At 40.4% G+C, this 21,379-nt stretch overlaps 2 protein-coding genes across 4 annotated transcripts; one reads left to right on the top strand and one right to left on the bottom strand.

The window, feature by feature from the left end:
• The first annotated feature begins 8 nt into the window (after nt 1-8).
• Nucleotides 9-21,341, top strand: LOC135335876 (adhesion G protein-coupled receptor L3-like). Of its 3 annotated transcripts, none has more exons than XM_064531505.1 (28): nt 9-81; nt 9,913-10,045; nt 10,439-10,563; nt 11,320-11,419; nt 12,105-12,405; nt 13,683-13,956; nt 14,613-14,791; nt 15,006-15,156; nt 15,268-16,074; nt 16,183-16,299; nt 16,354-16,448; nt 16,582-16,794; nt 16,857-16,941; nt 17,023-17,115; nt 17,496-17,630; nt 17,698-17,770; nt 17,826-17,931; nt 17,991-18,046; nt 18,112-18,259; nt 18,321-18,427; nt 18,494-18,605; nt 19,253-19,406; nt 19,616-19,682; nt 19,784-19,859; nt 19,989-20,089; nt 20,162-20,330; nt 20,386-20,463; nt 20,842-21,341. In XM_064531505.1, the coding sequence occupies exons 1-28, from the start codon at nt 24-26 to the stop codon at nt 20,983-20,985; spliced, it is 4,257 nt and encodes a 1,418-aa protein (XP_064387575.1). In that variant the 5' UTR covers nt 9-23; the 3' UTR covers nt 20,986-21,341. The 3 variants fall into 3 exon arrangements, with proteins under 3 accessions (XP_064387575.1, XP_064387577.1, XP_064387576.1); XM_064531506.1 differs by lacking the exon at nt 9-81 and adding an exon at nt 8,212-8,643; XM_064531507.1 differs by lacking the exons at nt 19,989-20,089; nt 20,162-20,330; nt 20,386-20,463; nt 20,842-21,341 and adding an exon at nt 19,912-19,944.
• Nucleotides 2,583-6,046, bottom strand: LOC135335726 (E3 ubiquitin-protein ligase TRIM71-like). Its single transcript, XM_064531272.1, has 2 exons — nt 5,968-6,046; nt 2,583-5,123 (listed from the first exon to the last, which is right to left on the bottom strand). Exon 2 carries the CDS (start codon nt 5,018-5,020, stop codon nt 2,816-2,818), a length of 2,205 nt encoding a protein of 734 aa, XP_064387342.1. The 5' UTR covers nt 5,021-5,123; nt 5,968-6,046; the 3' UTR covers nt 2,583-2,815.
• Nucleotides 21,342-21,379: the final 38 nt, after the last annotated feature.

Here is a 21,379-nt window from a genome sequence, read left to right as displayed (position 1 = left end):
ATAGCTAGAGTCTAGTCATCTACATGAAGTTATACAGCCTGTTATGTGTCGCTCTTCTCCTGGGGATCGTCCAAGGAGAGGGTGAGACTTCACAGTGACAGTGTACTGTGTCTGTGCCAGAGATATATATAGAACAATTTATTGTTGACATTGGTATACACGCTCACCTATATATAGTGAAGTAGGTCACCGAACTCCGTTAGGCATCAAGTAAAAGTGCGTGTAATGCACCAACCTAATTACACATGCAATGCAGAGGATGGCCATGCATGAAAGAAATTGCCGAATAGCAGTGCAAAACGTATGGATTTCCGTTTTTGCCAAAGTACATGTACACAGCTAGAGCTAACTGACACAATGATAGATAGAGTGCATGCAGTACAGAGTGGGGCAATTCCACAATGATCAGGAAATCAGGGAACCAGTACCTGCAAAGCGGTCAGTCAGCAATGAGCCCCACCCACTCCTAGCAGTAGGTACCGTATAGCAGGTCATTTTCGGGGGGACAAAATATTTGCGGTTCAGCAATATTGAGACATTTCGTGGGTAACATTTTCGTGGTTGCTGCTTGCACGGCAGGTAATTTAGTAGGCAAGGTCGCTTTATTCGTGGGTAAAATGTTCGTGGTCAGACCTCGAACCACGAAAGCCACGAATATTTTGCCCCACGAAAATTACCTGCTATACGGTATTATAATTATAGTCTCATGGATCAGCCCCCTCCTAAGAAAGGATCTGAGCACTCTTGTCTTGAGGTCATTAATTTTCACAATGGAATGTGCCAGACCCTAATCAATTCCTGGCCTTACGCCCCCCGCGTATTTGTTAATTGTACAAAGCGTCAAGCGCAGGCATCTCTCTCTCTGAAGAACGTGCTTCAATCTATTATGTGTTTTGCCTGTGGTGCTATAACTCTGTGCCCCTGCTTGGCTTGCTTATGCTTCGTAGCAGCGTCTACGTATATGAAGTGTTTACCATGCGTAATGCATGCGTTAATGATTATCCAAATGCGTTGAGCAACGTGCAGTTCTTTATTACCTCCTATAATATCACCTGACTAGAATTAATTGAGGCACTGAAATTCCAGTGCATGTGTGCAACAAAACTAAATCAAGAGCTAGTGCTCAGACGGTTTGTAGTTGGAAGAACTGTGTTTCATGCATAAAATGGTATAATTATGCAGTGTCCCTTATTCGTGTGTCCCACTGTGTAGGGTTCATTTACTTACTTCACACACACACGCACTATTTACAGGATGATGTTCGGCCATATATTTGAGACAAGTATCACGTTCACGAACGGTTACCACAAGACTCTCAAACTTGTCAAACTAACGATAGCTCTGCATGCATGAGCTACCTTCTCTTCCTATTGCATGCACGGGAGTTATTTTGGTTTTGTTTTCCTACTCAGTCTCTCACTATGTTACACTCATTTGTTGATGTGCATCACAGGTATAGTGCATCATTGAACAATGGAAATTATAATTATAGTTATTATGGAAGTAAAGTGCATGTGATTATGTTCATTTTTGATAAGGCAGCTAGCTGTATTTGTATGTTGACGATCTCTTTGCTTGGTTATAAGCAATGGAGTATTTAGGCCAAGTTGAATGGTTTGATTTTGTGGGACCGCTGCTTGGTGACTACCTTTCTAGGTAATTATAATGGATTACTGGATCAATGATAATTGTTTCGGGCCTCAATTGTTCATTTCCGCATGCTAAACTATTTACTTTCTTGGGGCTGTGTGAGTATAGTAGCTCTTTGATAGTGCTATATTAATTATTATTATGCTAATGGTATGTGTGTGCTTAGACCATGCAATTACTTTGGGCCCGTGATTGTCAATTTAAAAAAGGCGGTGTTTTTTTTTATATCTGGCCTGTTTTTCGGAGCTATTAATTTTTTGTTTGTCCATGCCTCCTTGTGTTGCAAACGTCCACCGGATTAGCTTTTTAAAAGTGCTACCATAATGTATGGTGTGCTGGACCCAAATATAATTATACACTTTCTGACAAAAATCGTATACAGTAGACTTCGCTATTCCGGCTCTCTGAAGTACGGCCACCTTGATATACTGGCCATTTACAATTGGCTTGGTACGGAATGCTAGCTATAATTATGTTTACTGCACAAAACTCACCCTGAAGTGTAATTTTATTCGTGTATTTACGGTCGGATATGACGTTTTGGGTGTGGTTTAGCAAATAAAATTGTTATCCTCGAGACAAGAACCGCAAAATTATAGTCATTAGATTCGAGGTAAGGTCGTTTTTAAGCCGCAGTTATTTTCCAAAATACAGTCACCCGCTATTCCGGCCAACCTGCATGGTCTCAAGGGTGACCGGAGTCTACTGTAGGCAATATTAATGTTTTCGGAGTTATACTGTAATTTATAGTATCTATGCTGTAATTGTCCATCTAGCGTGTATGTTGCAAACGTCCGATTTCAACTTTTTTGTAGCCCTTCGAATAAAAAACCTTTGATATATAATTATACATAATTATACTGCATTAGCGGGTAATTTTCATTGTTTTCATTTGAAAGTCTGCATGCATGACCACTAATTAATGTCTGACCACGAATATTTTACCCAGAAATGAAGCAACCTTGCTTACCTTTACTTGCAGTGCAATTTCCAACCACGAAAATATTACCTTGATATTTTTACCCCCGAAAATTACCCGCTATACCGTTACGGTATACAGCATCTTATACATCATATTAATTTTGTATACACGCGCAATAATGGTATAATTAATCTGTTGTAATAAAGGCTATATATAGTATACCAAACACAATTATGCTGTTTGCTAGTACTTCATGACACGTTTGTTGCTGTGATCGCACACAAAAACATTACCATCTTTGTCGTTACAAACTCCAAGGACATAATTAAAGTTCTGTATAGTATGGACTTGCTGGTGCTGGGAATTCAGAATAATCAATCGACTTCTCGTGCTCTTATGTTCACCGATAAATGTAAAACCTTCATCGTTAATAGCGATTCCTGCTGGAGATTGGATAATCCCACTGCCGTACTGGGAGACAAATTTGCCTTCTGGAGTGAACACTTTGATCAAGTGGGAGGTATAGTCAGCAACATGTAGATTCTCCTCATTATCAAATGCTAATCCCCATGGGTAAGCGAGAGTGCTATTGTCAGCAGCATTGCCTTGAATGTGGTGAGAGAATTCACCATCAGATTGGAACACAGAAACCCGCTGATTAATGCTCTCTGATACAAACACTCTTCCATTCTTGTCAATAGCGATTCCTCGAGGGTCGCTCAACTGTTCATTCCCAGAACCACTTGAACCAAACTTGGAAATGAACTTGCCGTCCAAAGTAAGTTTTTTTATTCGATTGTTATTTGTGTCAGCTACATACATGATGTCTCCTTTTAAGGCAATTCCAAGTGGGTTGTTGAACTGACTGTCTGCAGATCCGATGCTTCTGGCTGTTCCTATGGTTCGAATGTTGGAACCATTTTGATCAAACACTGAGATGCAGTGATGTCCATTTACAGCAATGTACACATTGTTGTCATCGTCAACGGCAACATCACCAGAGGAACTAGAAACTGAAAATGTACGAGAACACGCAGACAACGATGTGTAATTTCTCGGCTGTCGAACATAGAGTGCAAATGGACTCTCCTCAATTTGCTCGTTGCTAATGGTGATGGATAGCTTGTGTTCACCAGCTGTGTTTGGTGTGAAGCTAATACCATAAGTACCATCCTTCTTGTCGACTACAACACCAGAGATCCCTGCTTCATTTGAACCCATCAGGGCCAGCGAAACTTTCACCAGTTCACCCCCATGAGGAAAAAGTTTTCCATTTCCATCTCTTGCAGTGAGAAGTAACTTCCTCTCCTTCCCTACAGCAGCAGTTGGCTTCACTAGATCAATTGTACTTCGTCCTGGCATGCAACCACCACACACTGCTCCAAAAGCATCGATTTCGTTTTCAAGTTGAGTGCTAAGGAGAGATACTGGCATTATATCTAGCTTGCAAGGATCAAGAGAGGATATATCAAATGTATCGAGAAGTTGTTGAGCTCGAATCGTTATCGGGTGTTTGGCAGAGAGCATTTCTACGGCTGTGTACTCTTGCGTGACTGACTCTAGCTTTGAACAAATTTCAGAAAGAGAATGTTCCATTTTCTTGAGCTCTTCACCCTGGAGAGTAAGCGCTGTCTCTTTGCCAAGTGCCACATCAGCACTTTTGGCCAAGAGTGCATTTTTTCGAGCTTTTAGTTTACACTGAAGGTGGTTAAACATTTCATTGATTTTCTGATCGACTTCCTTATGTTTTGCTTGAACACCTTGCATAACTTTTTCCACTTGTGAAATGGAATTCTTCAACTTGCCCTTTGCAGCCTCTGCTTTCCCAAGGTAAGAAATAAGCTCAGATATCTCCTTCTCTCGAGCAGAATCCATTTCTTCGTAAGCATGTTCTTTGTGCTTTCCAACTACACAGCGAATGCAGAGCAGGTCGTTGCATGTGTTGCAGTAATAGTCGAGAGATTCCTTCGAGTGCACTGAGCAGGTAAGAGGCTTGTGAGCTACACTCTTCAATATATTTTTCTTTCCACCTTGTTTAGTGCAACTAACTAACTCGTGGTTTTGAGTCTTCCTCCATGAGCGATGATGGTCAGCACATTTCTCACAGAGAAACTCGCAGCAGCTACAACAAAACAAAGCAGCTCTCTCTCTCTTCACACAGTGATCGCAAGAAACAGATTTTTCACCTTTGATCAAGCCTTCAAATTCAGCCACCTCTGCTTCATAAGTCTTCCTATGATCTTTTGATAGTGACTCTATACCACAACTAGACAGAGAGGAGGATTCATTGCACGTGGGGCAGGCTAGGCTCGATTTAGAAGGTCCGTCGTCGAGTCTCTTTTCCAAGCATTTTTTGCAGAATGAGTGTAGGCAATTGAGCATGCGTGGATCTTGGTACAGCTCTAAGCATATGCCACAGGTTGCAGAGGAGTTGGTATTGGAGGCCATAGTTGAGTTAGTGAGGGCAGATAACACTTTCTTGGAATGTTTCTGGTTTTATGGTTTAACAGTTTGATTGTTATAGTGGGGTGATTTGCTTCAGGGGAGTTCCCTGTATATAAAATCAGGTATACACATCAGTGCAGTATACACATTCACTCAGAATACCTTTTAAGGATTTGCTCAGAGTGTATACGTATACATAATTATTATAGTTCATTCAATGGGCTGGAAAGTTATTGTACACTGATTCTTTGTAATACTTTATAGAGTGTGTAATGATCGTATAGCGGGTATATTTCGAGGGTATAAAGCGCGGAAAGACCGTTACCGGGTTACTAGAATGTTTTGCGAGTATCAAACATTATAATTATAGTATATATATACATGTACGTATACTGGTAAGACCACTCCAAGTGATACTCTGGTTTCTGGTCCACCGCCCGCATCAGATTTTATTCTTGGATTTCTATCTCATTATTGGATTTCTATCTACTACACATGCGCAGAATGGTCCATGTGGCACAAAATAGTGTGATAATGATATTCATTTGCAAAATAATGAGATTCATAAGGTGAAATTGATAATGACATAATGAGAAAAGCCGCCCGCCCGCATGCAATTAGAAAAACTTCAGGACCAGAAACCAGAGTGTCACTTGGAGTGGCCTAAAGATCCTTGTCAAAACGCAATAGTTAGATCAAGGAAAGGGTCAATTTTTCTGCTCATTCGCAAACCGGGTTTTTCACCAGCAAAATGTTCTGAAGGATTTCGTGGATTTAGGACCAGCAGCCTTAATTTTGGCGCATGTATGCATGCGATATTGGGTATAAAATTAGATCTACCTGCTAGATATAACAAGTCTACTTTGTGTTATGGGTTGCTTAGGGCGTACAGGCATATATATACACTCTTCTATCATATCTATACATGCACAAAGTAATATACAGCTTACTTTGACTTTGATGTGACGGACAAGAGTCTCTGAGTCGCTGTATAATCGTACGGTACTGAGCATGTGCATAATGAAAATGAATTTTGTGGAATGTGCTGAGCTGGTACCTTGTGACGTCACGGCTGAATGCCATCGTGCTTATTTGTTTCAGCAATCGTCCGATGACACTACCTAACGGAGTATTACAGACATAGTGACCCACCTTGGCCACACCCTTCATCGCAAGTTGGATGATGAAGTTGATATTGCACAAGTAACTTCCGCTATATATGTGCAGGAAAGCTAACTACCTGCTCCATACATTTAGTAGGTGTGATATGAGAGTGAAAACTAAGCTAATTGTGACCCACTGCCTTTATGGTTGTGTTTTGTGGAGAATTGACAATAAGAAAATTCGTGCTCTTGAAACCGCTTTTAACAATATTTTGAGGAAAATTTGGAGATTGCCTCGTCAATGTCACACAAGAATTCTCCACTGTGTTGCTGGAGTTCAGAGTTTGTTTAATAGAATATCAGATATTTTTTCGAACTTCATTTCACGTGCTTTAGCATCTAAATCCACCCTCACTAGATCAGTTTTCTCATGGGCGTCTATAGCCATGCATTCACAGCAGTCGGGGCTAACAGCCTGATCAAAAGGAATTTTATTAAGTTGTGACGACATGGTTTGTGCGGACTTTGTTCGGGATGTCAGGCTTGGCCGCATTTCTTTCAACTCGCGTGAAGATACCTCAATGATAATTAACTCTATCTGCTGTGATTAACTCTTGCACTATAGTTCTATACTATTACTATATACATGTAATATAATACGTACACCTATTCCTGGTGTGTTCAATGATATAATAATTATTATTATTATTGGACAGAGCAAAGTTAGCCTTGACCCCAGGCCGATCCGTCTCCAATTGAACGCTAGGTCGTATTTTTCAACTTCGCTCTATTAAAAAAATTGGCCTGAGACCGAGGCCGACTAGAGCAAAGTAAGCCTTTTCTCCTACTATACTGGAGGTACCCCTATGGCCAAGTTGTCAGGACCTAAAGGTAATAGGACCCCATAAGAAGCACTTTAAGTATTCCTATCTCTAAGATCCCTGTGAGAAGCATCCCAGGCACTCTGATCTTGTCTCTGTGAGAAGCACTCTTGATCCTGGAGACAGGATCCCTATGAGGAGCACCCCAGGCACTCCTGTCTCCAAGATCCCTGTGAGAAGCACCCAGGCACTCCTGTCTCTGTGATAAAGCTGCAGCATGGAATTGTTTAGTTCAGAGTGTCTCCAACATGAAGAACATCAATGACACTAACAGTCTCAGCTTCTAGCACCCCTATTTGTATGGTTTGCTAAAGGTTGCGATAATTAGCTAATTAGAGCTATAAGGTTAATCGTGTCCTCCCTCTGTACTGTCTGGTATCCCAGTGTAAACAATTTCTGCTGAATCTGCATTTCTCTATGTGCAATGGTCTTTGTTGCAAGTCAAAGAGTGTACAGTTCTAGAGATATAGAACAAAAAGGCAATATGACAGACATAAATACATGTTCCAAGGGAAACACTAAGATAAGAAACTTTTTTTTTTTTTGAATTGAAATAATTTTATCCATGCATGTATATATGTACATGCATGGAAAGGGTTACACAAAAGGTAGTCCTATCTAGGTGCGAGACACCTATATCTCCTTTCACAGACTTCCTAGAGACCCAAGCAAGAGAGCTGAATGGCTATATATAGAGCTACTCCAGCTATAGCTCCAGGAAGATTTTTTCAAGCCAGGTTCACAAGCTAGTATTCTACAGACACTTTTCTTCTTCAGCTGGAGAAGCTCTAACAGCTCTCTTGCTTGAGTCTCTAGAAAGTCTGTGAAAGGAGATAGTTGCCTCTTTTGTCTCTATCTCTAGAACTGAACACTCTCTTGACTAGTCTCGCGAGCAGACATGGGAGGGAGGAACGTTCCCTCCCTCCCACGTCTGCTCGCGAGACTAACTTGACACGTGGAGAACTGCAGATTCAGCAGAAATTGTTTCTATTTGAATAGCATGCACACATGCAGTGCACCTCAAGAATCACAGCAATTAAAAGCTGATTAAATTCTTTAGCTCTTACATGCAACTGGTCTATTATAATTATAGACTCCACTTTTAGAGGTGTGTCAATCTAAAGATTAGAGATAGCTAGCTAGCTATACTAAGATTGGGATAGACTAAGAGTCCATAGTCATCTACATGAAGTTATACAGCCTGTTATCAGGGGCGTAGGCAGGAATTTGAGGAAGGGGGGGCTGAGCTGTTCGCGCCAGAAACTACTTGGCGCGGAGCGCCGAAAATTCCGGTGACCAGGAGCCACACCCCCTAATTAATGACTCATTGCGCATGTGCAAGAAATAGCCACACCTTGCTTCAATTAATAATACTGCTAAAGCTAGCTAGCTAGCCGTAGCTAGCTAGCTTAGTTGCACTAAAGAATCAAAGTTACTAGTATAGTATAGCTAGCTCTTGGACATGCTGTTTGTCTGCCACTAATCTATACCAGTAATTCCCAGGCTGAAGACTCATCAGAGAAGGTGGGGCTCTTAGTGTAGTTTTTGCAGAGAAAGGGGGGGCTCCAGCCCCCAAAGCCCTCCCCCTCCCTACGCCCCTGGTTATGCGTCGCTCTTCTCCTGGGGATCGTCCAAGGAGAGGGTGAGACTTCACAGTGTACTGTGTCTGTGTCAGAGATATAAAACAATGGTTGACATTGGTATGCATGCACTCTCACCTATATATAGTGAAAAGGGTGTGATACAGGATTTTGAAGTAGAGGGGGGGAAATAAGAGAACCATTTGCTAAAAAAAAGGTCAATTGTTATGTCAATATACCCTAGCCTAGCTAGCTAGCTGTTATAGTATGTAAAATTGCCAGCTATGGACACTCAGTCATACAACTAGTACCTGAATGCAAAAAAGGGGGGGGGAATTGGAGATATGGGGGAGTATCCCCCCTTTCCCCCCTGTATGACACCCTGGTGAAGTAGGTCACCGAACTCCGTTAGGCATCAAGTAAAAGTGCGTATAATGCACCAACAAATCAAACTAATTACAGATGGCCATGAAAAAACTACGGAATAGATCTAGTGCAAAACGTATTCTTTTCCATTTTTGCCAAACTACATATGCACAGCTAGAGCTAACTGACACAAGATAGAGTGCAGTACAGGGTACTAGAGCAATTCCACAAGGATCAGGCAATCAGGGAACCAGTTACCTGCAAAGCAGTCTAACTCTACTTTGCAAGGTTTTTTGTTTATAAGACTGATTGCCCCATGGCACCCTGTACTGCATGCTTGCACTATATAGAACTCAGCTTGAGTTTTCACTGGGTTATAGTATTTCCATGGCCATTTAAAGCATTCTAAAGATGGCTAACAAGCAGGCTGGAGTGTTATCAATACGCAAATCGATTTTGTGTGCAATTATAGTTTAGTTTTTTTCGTGCACTTTTACTTGGCACAATTTGATGCCTGACAGAGTTCGGTGAGTTTCTCTAGCTATAGCCACATGCAGCAGCTAAAGACCGACTGCATGCATGGCAACACGTTGATGCACAGTGCTGTAATAGCTCATAATAATAATTATAACACACTCAGCTAGCCAACGTGTTTTACGGATGATGCAATAATGCTCTCTCGGTTGATGAGTAATGCACTCGCTATATATACGCTCGAGCATTCAGTATACTGCATCACCCACATTAAAACACTTATTGCTAGCTAAGTGTGATATAATTACTTGATATTACATGATCTGCTGCCTGGGGGCAAATAGATCCCGCCCCTGCCATGAATGCATGGACAAGGGACTCGACTGCGAGGCCGAAGCCTTGTTTATCCTGGGGATGATTGGAAATTCTATAAGCATAATTACTATATCGCAATGCCCCCACACACCACACACACACACACATAATTATAGCCCTGAGCAATTTTATTCGTCACTACGAGCCTCTCACTTACGATAGCGAGTCGTTGCTATGGAACCATCACAAAATGAGACGCAGTATGGTGGGGGAGAAGTCTCTAGAACTACAGTTCACTGCCTTTGGAAGGTGAGCGGAAATTGTGTGTACAATAATTATTGCATCCAATTTACAATTAAATAATCCATTCACAATACAAACTACATGCATGGATGTACAATTAAACCTCTGAAAAAAGACATTTTGGGAGCAGAGCTTTTGCCTCTTTTTGGAGGTTGTCCTCTGTTGGTTGATTCATTCAAATTGCCATATCAAAGACTTATGTTCATGTGTATATATCTGTATATAAAAATTATTTCTAAGCTAAGGAACTTGTTGAAATCAAAGATATAAAGCAATAATACGTCAGTGCATATGGCAGTATGATTAGCAATAACATACAAATTAACAACCTCTACTATATATGGCTATACGGCAGCACTTAACACATATATAGTTAACAATTGTTACGATTCTCTTTAGGGACTTCAAACTGCTGTTGAAACCTGAGACCCATTTCTTCCACAAAAACTTCACCCTAGCCATTGACGGACAGAAATCAAGCAGTCAATTGGCCAAAATCCATTTGTACAGCGGCATTGACCAAAGTAAGTGTATATGATATATAGAGACATAATATAAGGGTTAATGTTTAGGGGGTCAGCTATCACATCTGAATAGCTTAAACAAATGAAAGCACCTGCTGATGCCTCAGTGGACTATAGCTACTAACACTCAGTATACATTTTCACATAATACCATACTAATAATTATTGCTGCAAAATCGTGAGAAATGATCGACCGTGATCATTGCATGCTAAAAACGATGCCCAAAGTTCATATAAGTATGGCTGCTGAACAGTGCAGCTTTGAAGATTAATTCAGCCACTTTGTCCAGAGTGTTAATGTCGTGGCAAAGTGGTGAAATCATTTGGGTTGTAAAGTCGTAGCGAGTCTGACAGTGTTACTTAAAGAAGATAATTTTATCGGGTGAATGTGAGGTTATTTGAATGGGAATGACACGTACTGCACAAGCTTGATTGCGTTTCTAACTATTGCCAATTGCATTGCAAAGCATGCGGGCAGGCACTCGTGTGATTGTAAAAACTTGCAATGGAAAAAACCTCGCATTCGAAACCTGATATTCGGAATGTGCTGTAATTTGGTAATCTGCATGTCTGGGCAGAATTAGGTTATTGTACCAAAACAAATACGTACTATATTATATATACGGTGCAAATCTTTGCTTTTTTCGAGGGCAGGGCAGAACATTCAACGCGAAAATTTGCTCCAGCAAACATTTTCCGTTATGTACATAAATATAAGCTGTACTTATAATTATGATTGAATACATGTCAATGCAGATGACCCTTCTGTTCGTGTCCATGGCAACCTGGCTCATGAGGTGTTTGACGGAACGATTATTGCCGATGAGGAGATGTACCATATTGAACCCTCGCGCAGGTAAGGAAGAGGGTAGGGCACTACGTTAGCTTATGCAATCATGACATTGTGTTAAAAGCTCTAATTGTTCATTACACTAGAGGCTTGCCCTTTATGTATAATTATGTTTTGTGTAGTTGTAAATAGCAGAAATTTGAACGTACATTGTATGCGTAAAAACAAGAGTTCATACGCGCAACTCCAATAGACTGCACACAAAAGGCATTCCTCCAGACCTATACGTCACAGATATTAGTGCTAAAGCTGTTGTAACCGCAACTAGCAGGAAAGGCAATGAATAAAATTAGTACTACGTTATTCATGCATTGCCTTTCCTACTTGGCAGTTGTAAATGAATACATTTAGTGATAATCATCACCATGTTATTCCTTGCAAATTGACTGTTATTCCTTGCAAATTTGATTTCACATAGGGCCTTCATTAGAACTTTTCAGGTCATGTATAAAAATTAGCTAGCGGGTATTATTTCGAGGGCATAATTATGTTCGCGATTTTCGCTGATTAAGCATTTACCACGAACCATTTATACTCACGAATTTAATATCGCATGCATGCATGCTGCAAAAAGGCTACTATTTCGTGAAAATTAAATTCCCGAAAACTTTCTAGCGGTCATTCCTCGAAAGTTTATATAATTATCTGCTTTACGGTAAATGTAATTAACACACATTCATATTTCTCGCAGATATCTTCGAGATGCAAGTCACCACAGTGTCATTTATCGGCACTCAGATCTCGACTTATCCACTGTTTCCAGGGCAACCTGTGGCTCCTCCCATGAAGCCTTACGCAGGGAACTTCTACAATTGCAAGACTCTGTCATCCGTAGTGCTGAGTCAGCAAGACTTCAAAAACGCCAGACAACAGGGTTCGATTCCACTCTGGTTAGATGTTGGCTGTATGCGATTGCTGATTACAAATTTGTGACTGCTTTGGAAGCAGCTGGAGACAATCCACTGAGCGTGATGTCAACTATTATATTGACGGTGAGGGGTGTGTGATGAGTGAGGATGTGTGTGGTGTATGTGTGTGTGTGGGGGGGGGGGGTATAACTGTACTCTAGGTAGTATAGCAGTACACTTAAATAATATCTACACATACTTAAACATCCAACCAAGAGACCTGCCTTTGCTGCAGTTCAATCCTTAGTAATACTTTTTGGCCAGATTAATTCGTGGATTTGCAAAATAATACTTACTGTCTAGATATACTTCGTTCTTGAATAATTGTCTCTGGAGTGTTGCTACTTCCTTAGTAGCTAGCTCTGCGCTATATAGAATACTAGCTATTGGTAGCTGCAAGAGTGAGAATAAGAGAAGGCTCTACGGCCATGGTGCAGCAGCCATTGATTGCAATCATGCATGGTCCAATTGGAATCATTTCCCTTAATTCCCTGCACGCAGCAAAAATGTGATTATGGCTGAATGCAAAAACACTGTATACTTGTGTCGTCTAACATATTTTTATGCCTCGGTGCGCATGCGCAAGCGAGGTATACGGTAGTGTGTTTGTGTGTCTGTGTGTGTGTCTGTGTATCTGTGTGTCTGTGTGTGTGGACCGATACAGCTGCTCAAGGATGAATCAAGTGCAAGTAAGAGTTTCTATAGGCTTCTAGTCATGTTTACTTGGATTTTAATTCGTGGATTTGCAAAATAATGCTTCGTTCTCGAGTTATGCCTAGTTTTGCTTACTTGGAATGCTATTGCAGCCTTTTCAGAAGAGTCCGTAGCAAAACTTGTTCACGGAGTGTTACTACTCTACTTAGTAGTTAGCTCTGCACTAGAACGCTAGCTATTGGTAGCTGCAAGAGTGAGCAGAGAGCTGCAAGGCTCTGCTGACTTTGCAGCCATTAATTTTAGACTTGAACTTTTGGCATCGATCGTTTTTAACAACAATCATGGTCGATCATTACCCACTATTCGGTTGATTGCATGCAGCAAAATTCATCATGATAATTATAATCAATGTGTGTATAAAAGCTAGCTATTAGTAGTTTTATGTTATGTAGCTTTGGCACCTCCACCGAGGCATCAGCACCCGCGGTGCTTTCATTAACAAAGTGGTCCCAATCAATCTTTTCCCACAGGGTCATTCAGAAAATTGTTCATCAATATCACACATGTGCATGTGTATTAGCAATAGCTATAGTATAGATGTAGCTTTGACACATCCACCGAGGGAGGCGTCAGCATCCGTGACGTGGTGCTTTCATTATAATGTAATAAATTACCATACTTAACTGTAACCCCTCCTCCACTTGCAGGGAAGCAGAATATTTGAGCGTACCGACTTTGACGATGACGGGTTGGCTGACGGCATTCATTTTGGTATTCTTGGTATGGAGGTCGAGAACACTCCTCCTGCTAGTGGCACTTTCTACGATAACCAGTTTATTAGTGTACTGGAATTTCTCAACGAGCACTCGACAGCTGATTGGTCGCAGTACTGTCTGAGTTATCGGTTCACTAGTCGTGATTTTGATAATGGTGTTGTAGGATTAGCATACGTGGCACCACAATCTGGAGTCAATGCAGCAGGTATGTGTGGGTGTATGTGTGTGTGTGGGGAGTGTGGGTGTGTGTGGGTGGGTGTGTGGTACACTGGTGTTCGAAATACTAACGAATACTAACGAAATACTAATGAACGGCTATTGTAGACAATTTTTCTTTAATTCTTATAACAGGTAATTGGTTTGGAAAGTCTATCCTGTCATGTACATGTAATCGTCTTGTCTCTATAGAGTCTAGCTAAATGCTGCCATTAGTTCATCCTGCGTAAATAGATCCCACGTTTGTATCACTGCATGTATATAAACACTCCTTTGCGACCTCCATTTCCTACAGTAAATGCGCACGAAGGACCCTAACTTTTATCCCACTATCATTCTTGAGCATTAATTTTATCTCTAATTTGTATTTCGCTAGTTTATGAATCGTAGTAGCATTCTAGAACTTCTGTTCTACAGATGCCAACCATATACATCAGCACTCCCCTGCTTCAAGTTCTAGAAATGCCCGATACGTTGTTAGGGGATCATTCTGTTTGAGTGAACAGTGGACACAATTCCACCCACCTCAATTATGAATACTTGCATGACACATTGTACGTATACCCTCAAACACTCACACACACACACACACACACTCTCTCCTCCACCCCCACACGTGCATACATAATTTTTTTTATTCTTCAGGTGGCATCTGTGAGAACATTCAGACCTTCCCTGGAGATGCGAACCAGACTTTCTCTGGAGGTGTGAACCGGACCCTCAATACGGGGATTGTGAGCATTTTAAACTACAACACTCGCATCCCTTCTGCCATAGCCGCGTTCACCTTCGCACACGAGGCAGGACACAACTTCGGCTCAACAGTGCGTTACTATAATTATGTACAGTGTATAACATATATCTGTACTGTACATGTGCGTGTGCGTGTACTACCATCAGGCATGTGCTTTGTACCGTGTAATTTTTGCTGCATGAGCCGTCAAAATTCTAGAGATGGACCCATCCTCATCCAATGCACATACATACTTGCACGCACAGCATGACCCCCACCCAATATTTACCTCCACCCTCACACAGCATGACCCCCCTGTGGACCCCCCTGAGGCTGGCGGTGTGTACCTAATGGACGCATTCCCCTTAGATGGTAGTCAGCCCAACAACGATCAGTTCTCTCCACGCAGCCGAGCCGAGATGTTGGGAGCTATTCGTGATCGTGGGCAGAGCTTAAGTGAGTGGGGAGGGCAGTGGCCATGGAAGCATTAGATTTGCTTATTTGGAGGGTATTTTTCTAGCGGTCTTTTATATAGGGTCCGTAATTTAGTCCCATGCATGTACACAGGTGACGGTTGCTTATTAGCAGACAGTTTGTGTGGTAACAATCTCCTGGATGAGGCGGAGGGGGAACAATGTGATTGTGGTCCCCTAGTGAATAGTGACGGTATCTGTACCGACAACCCGTGTTGTAATGGCACTTCTTGTCTACTGACTACGAGTATGAACTTTGATTGCATCAGTCCTTCCTTTCAAGTCTCTGAATATTATGTTGAGATATCTGAATCCGTTTTATTTGGACATTTGTTGATTATCGTGATGGCCACTGATGTGGATACCGAAAACCTCACATATGACATTACTAGTGGAAATGAGCAAAATAAGTTTTCACTTGAGCCTGACACTGGTCAACTATTAGTCACATCATATTTAGACTTTGAGGACACTCAGACTTACACACTGACAGTTAGAGCTACCGATAATGTCACCCCTCCAGCTTTTGCAAGCATTACGGTGAACGTGCTTAATGAAAATGACAATGCTCCAATGTTTTCCATGGCTGCTTATTCCACAACTATACCCGAGAATACTCCACTCAACATTACTGTGCTATGTGTCGGTGCTATAGACAGAGACAATGACTCGTTGATTGCTTACGCTCTGGCTGAAACTGATGTGTTTAGAGTTGACAGTTCGGGTGCAATATTTACACAGGAGAGGCTGGACTTTGAGAATGCATCCTCACACTCGTTCATGGTCATAGCAACAGACAATGGCAATCTGCAACTTTCAACAATAGCTCCTGTGACAATATTTGTAGCTGCAAGAAATGACACTACTATTGACCTGGGTACTGTTGGTTCTTCATGTCCAGGTAATGTTGCATTCAGAATTATAGTTGTGGTTTTTGTAAGCTCTTTGGGCTGAGCGAAGCGAGTGGTTATATTCATTTGTTAATCAAAATTTTTTTGCATTATTATAGGTGTGATGGTTTGTGAAGCTGAACAGGATTCTGTCTGGTGGCTTTTCTTCCCTGTCACTGTGGCTGGCTTTTCCTATTCCCGGCAATGCCCACAAAATGGAACGGGAACAACTTCAGGTATATAATTATGTCATTTTATGCATGTGATGTGCATGTATTATCATCATACAGGTACTGCGACTCGTTTCTGTACACTTAAAGGAATGTGGGAAGCAATGAATATTGATAACTGTGCTAGGGAAGAAATCAGTTTACTTAATAACACGGTAAGACTTTTGCTTTAATACGTATTTCTTCACACAAATACATGCACTGTCATCTATAGGACATACTGATATTAATATTAATATTATTACCGTTCATGACAATCTTTCACCAGCTATAGTTTTCCCCATTCAGGCAAATGAAATATTTCTTAGAAATGCCTCTCAGAATGAAGTTGATAACCTTCTTGTTTCTCTTGCGGAGGCTACTAATGTCAATGCAACAGGAGACTCCACCATATTCCCTCAAGATCTCAGCACTACTAATTTGATTGTCAAGTCAAGTGTGAATTACCTAATTCAGAACATAGAGTCTGCTGGTCCCATGTCCTCTCTCAATTTTAGTGAAGTAAGACTATAATTATCAGTAAAATATTTCCCTTTTGCTTTATTGCTTTTATTTGTATATAGGGAGTTCTGAACATTCTTAGCAATGTTCTTGATGAGAGGAATACAGAAGGATGGAAAGATTGCAAGAGGTATAATAATGGCAAAGGTATTGAATTACGTTGTATATAGACAATCAAATATCTTCATGGTTCTTCTGCTGAGAGTCAGCAATTGTTGTTGAATGCAGAGTTATATGGTCAGTATGTGTCATTGGCACTAAGGAGTGAAGCTGTGGATACAGGCGACATGACTGAAATTACACTTGTGAGACAGAATATCGGTATGCGTACTTCAACAGACGTATTATAGCTAATAATTATTATTTTGTTCTATGCATGGCGCGCCGCGGTACCCAAGTTATAGTAGTTTGTTTGCGTACTTGTCTGTGATGTTTTTATTCGAGTCTGCTCATGCACCTGAATTGTTTGCTGGATGCCACAGTAGTGCCTTTGGAGCTCATGACATCGTGTTCATAATTATGAAGGTTTAAAAAGACAAAAGTCGGTTGTAAAAATGCCGTTATCCAGCCTTGCCCCGGATATGGGGTGATGTGCTCGGAACAGACAATTTTGTAGAAACTGATTTTGACTTGCATGTGATCTACATGTACTTTAAAAGTAAGTTTAGTGCTCAAATTATTGTATTTTACCGTCCATGCAGTGCTATCTGCAATGAAAGTTGACCCCACTAATTTGGAAGACATTACATTTCCTGAAGTTATTAAAGTCAGTGAAGAAACAGGCTCAGCTCAAACTGTGATACCAGCTGCTCTCTTTGCGGAGAGAGGCGCCCGAGGTATTTCATATAATATACACATCAGTGCATGGTAAACAAAATTATCCTTATCGGTTTCAATTTTCAGAAGGGAATGTTTCAGCAGTCAACATTCTATTCTCCAACTTGGAGGGTTTTCTTCCAAAAACCAATCTTGAAATGTACAGTACTCTTAGTCATGTTCTGCTCAATCTCATTGTATATGCTTATACACAGGAACACGACCAGACCGGTCTCACAGGTTATTTCTAGTCAAGTCTTCTCCGATGTGAAGTTAAATAACTTTCAGACAAAGGCAACCTTCAATTTCACTACCCAAAAGGCAATAAATAATTATAACAGTTGAACTTACGAGCGTCACTAATCCATATATACGTGCAGTTTTCTGAAAGTGAAGTTGCAGAAAATGCCACATGTGTATTTTGGAGTGTTTCTAGGTGAGCTATCATTAATTTTGCCTAATTGTTGTTCAATCAAAATGTCACAATTACTTTATTGTTAGTGATGCGGCCAACAGCAGGTGGTCCATGGAAGGTGTGACTACAGTCAGTGTGGATGAAGACAAGCAAATGAGAGTATATAATATTGTCTGTGAGAGCAGTCATTTCACAGCATTTGCTGTTCTAATGGATGTCACTGGAGCACTGAATGTGAGCCTCGTGCAGTACGTTACTTGGATGAATAATTATAATACGTTTGGTCCTTTTGTAGGACACAACTCCAGAGATCAGGTTTGCTCTATCGTTGTTGACTTATGTCGGTTGTTCCATCTCCATCTTTTTTCTTCTGTTAACTATCATCTATTTCCTGGCATTGAGGTAATCATTGAAAAACTATAAATAGCTTTGTATACACGTACAACTTTTTATGCTGTTGCTGTTTAGAAAAGAACTGCTGACCAGAGTTCATAACTTCATCCATCTCAACCTGTCTATTTCTTTGCTCCTTGGTTACGTGGCGTTCTTGTCAGGAATACAGACTGCTGTGGCCAACAAGGTGTCACTTGAGTCGTGTACTTATAGTGTTTATAGTATCGTATAGCTGGTGCGGTTTATGCCTTTCACCTTTCACAGACAATGGCATGCCAAAGTTGAAGTTTTGTTCTCGAATAAGTAACCATTATAATTATTTGTATGTCATTATGGTATCACAAAAGAACATCGCAAATACGTACCGTATATAATTATATAAGCACACAATTTTCGAGGGGCTTAATTTTCGCTGTTTTCATGGATTAGCAATCCTACATGAAATTAATTCCACGATTATCTGCGATAAAGTGCAAAGATTAAAGGTGTGGCTTCTGGTAAGCAGTCAATCCACGAAATTTATTGAACGAAATGCTTTTAGAGGCCATTCCACGAAATTTAAGCGTCTCAAAATTTCGCGTTATGACATTACAGTGTCATAAATTATTTACTGCTTACTTGATAAAATCAATATTTTGTCGCTCGAAAAACAAATAATTATTTGAAGTATGATCCGCGACTTTGCATTTTACTCAACGCGTATGCATATACTTTTGTTTTTACAATATTAACTATGATCCATCGTAATAATTATTTTACTTACAGTTATAATTACATTCATAGGTGCGCCACATAATTATAGTATGATCTCCATTAATTTGCCATCACTTTCAGATAGCATGTGCGTTTGTGGCTGCTCTCCTTCACTACTTGTTCACTGCTGTGTTCTTTTGGATGCTCTGTGAGGGAATCATGCTCTATCTCATGTTGGTGGTTGTCTTCAGCCAAATATCCAAGAAATGGTGGATATTCTTTATTATTGGATGGGGTAAATTCTATTTTGTATAATTATGCGATGTACACACTAGGTATAATTATGGGCCCCTTGACCACTATGACATTAAAGTGCTTGTTGCCTTTTGACCTCTGAGATCAAGGGAATTAAGCAGAGTGCCCCTTAGACCCATGCATTCCACTGCCCATTTTACTGCATGTTCAGTGAGTATTATGTCGAATGCATTGGATTTGTTTTTGCAGGTGTTCCAGTGATACCGGTGGCTATATCTGCTGGACTTATTCATGACCAGTATGGCACAGAAGAGTAGTAAGTTTTCGATTCACCTCTCCAAATTCTTATTAGAATGTGTATAATTATATTAAATACAACTGACAACATTATTTTATTGTCCCTTATGTACAATGCAGTTGTTGGATTGCTGTTGGTGCTGGTGATAAAGGAGCCGTATGGGCATTTGTTGCACCGATGCTACTAGTTGTTCTGGTGAGATCTCTCTAGCTTGCAACCATTTGGATTGAATTAGGACATTTTGCAGTTGTTATAGGGTCCGGTCCATCAGTTACCTTTTCTAAGTTGACTAACATTTTCTTTATGACGATTACCTGTGTACAGGTGAACATATTCTTCCTCTTGGCTGCTTTGTGCAGTGTCTATAAACAAAAAAAATTAACCATGCAACAAAGAGGAAAAAAGGAATCTTTACAGTTATTCTCGTGAGTGCTCACTATACTATTCAGTAAATGCATCGTGTGTTGATCCCAATGCATGTGTGCGTAATTATGCAGACAACTCTTCAAGGCCACTATAATTCTTCTTCCACTACTCGGGTTGACTTGGGTGTTTGGTCTACTCTCAGTCAACAGCAACACTATTGTGTTTGCATGGTTATTCACTATCTTTAACTCACTGCAAGGCCTGTTCGTATTTTTCTTCCATGTGCTCCGGAGTGAAAAGGTGTGTTGCATATCGTTATTTTAGCATTAATTTTATGTATCTTCTAAATTTTTAGGTTACAAATTTTCTAAAGCGGTGCCGAAGCAAGACTGACAGTGGTGCATCTACTTCTACCTCAGGAAAAAACAATCTGGTATGCGGATTATAGTATCTTCAATTATAATTATAGACAGTGCATGCATGCATGTGTGAAGGCCCTTACAATGTACTACGACATGTACCTATATATAATTACCTCAAAACAACAATTAAGGTAGTAGTTTTGATTTTAAAGCTTCATTGTCGAATAAAAGGGAGCAAAAGCTAAGAAGATATAAGAAGCTTGAACCTGCACATTGGCCTAGATGTACACGTGGCTTTGACGGAAGGCTGTAGACTACACTAAACCCCAAATTAACGCCGAGGGTTTACACTAGTATGTGCCCCTTCCATTGTAATTCAAGTTAGACTGTCTGTTTATATAGTATGGTCTCAGAGTCGTGACAATATCTATAATTATTATTATATGCAGAGCAAGAATCCAACGACTATTGTTCATCTCAAGCCAAGAGACTCTAAATTCAGCAAACACGATCGTAGTACCATGCAAAATGAATCCATTAAAGTCGACGAGACTGCATTGGAAACGGGCTCACCAAAGTCGTGGATTGCTTGAAAATGAGGAAAAGTGGCAAAAAAGTATAACCCATAATTAGGTAAAAGAACTTTCACACTCACAGGAAAGCCTTGTGATGCCCAGGTTGTAGCATAGATATACTAACTGTTTTATTGTCTAGTGCCACTATAATATACTTAGTCTAAATAGCGGTATGACTATATATTATATAGAAGCACGTATATATAGGCTGTTGTTATGAGTGGCAAGTTTTTATATGGTGCATATAATTATAGCTATTATACTGTCTGAATGCATAGAGCTACAGTATAGAAAACTAGATTATAAAGTCACTTGTTTTGTTCAGATCGTTTTATAGTGCTTATAATTATGCAGACATTATTACTATAATTATAGTGTTAATTCTTGTCGTGAAGGGCAGCTGTCTACGTAA

The sequence above is a fragment of the Halichondria panicea genome, chromosome 5, assembly GCF_963675165.1.
Source record: "Halichondria panicea chromosome 5, odHalPani1.1, whole genome shotgun sequence".
In the NCBI taxonomy this organism is placed as follows: Eukaryota; Metazoa; Porifera; class Demospongiae; order Suberitida; family Halichondriidae; genus Halichondria; species Halichondria panicea.
This window is presented reverse-complemented; position numbering and strand designations above follow the sequence as displayed.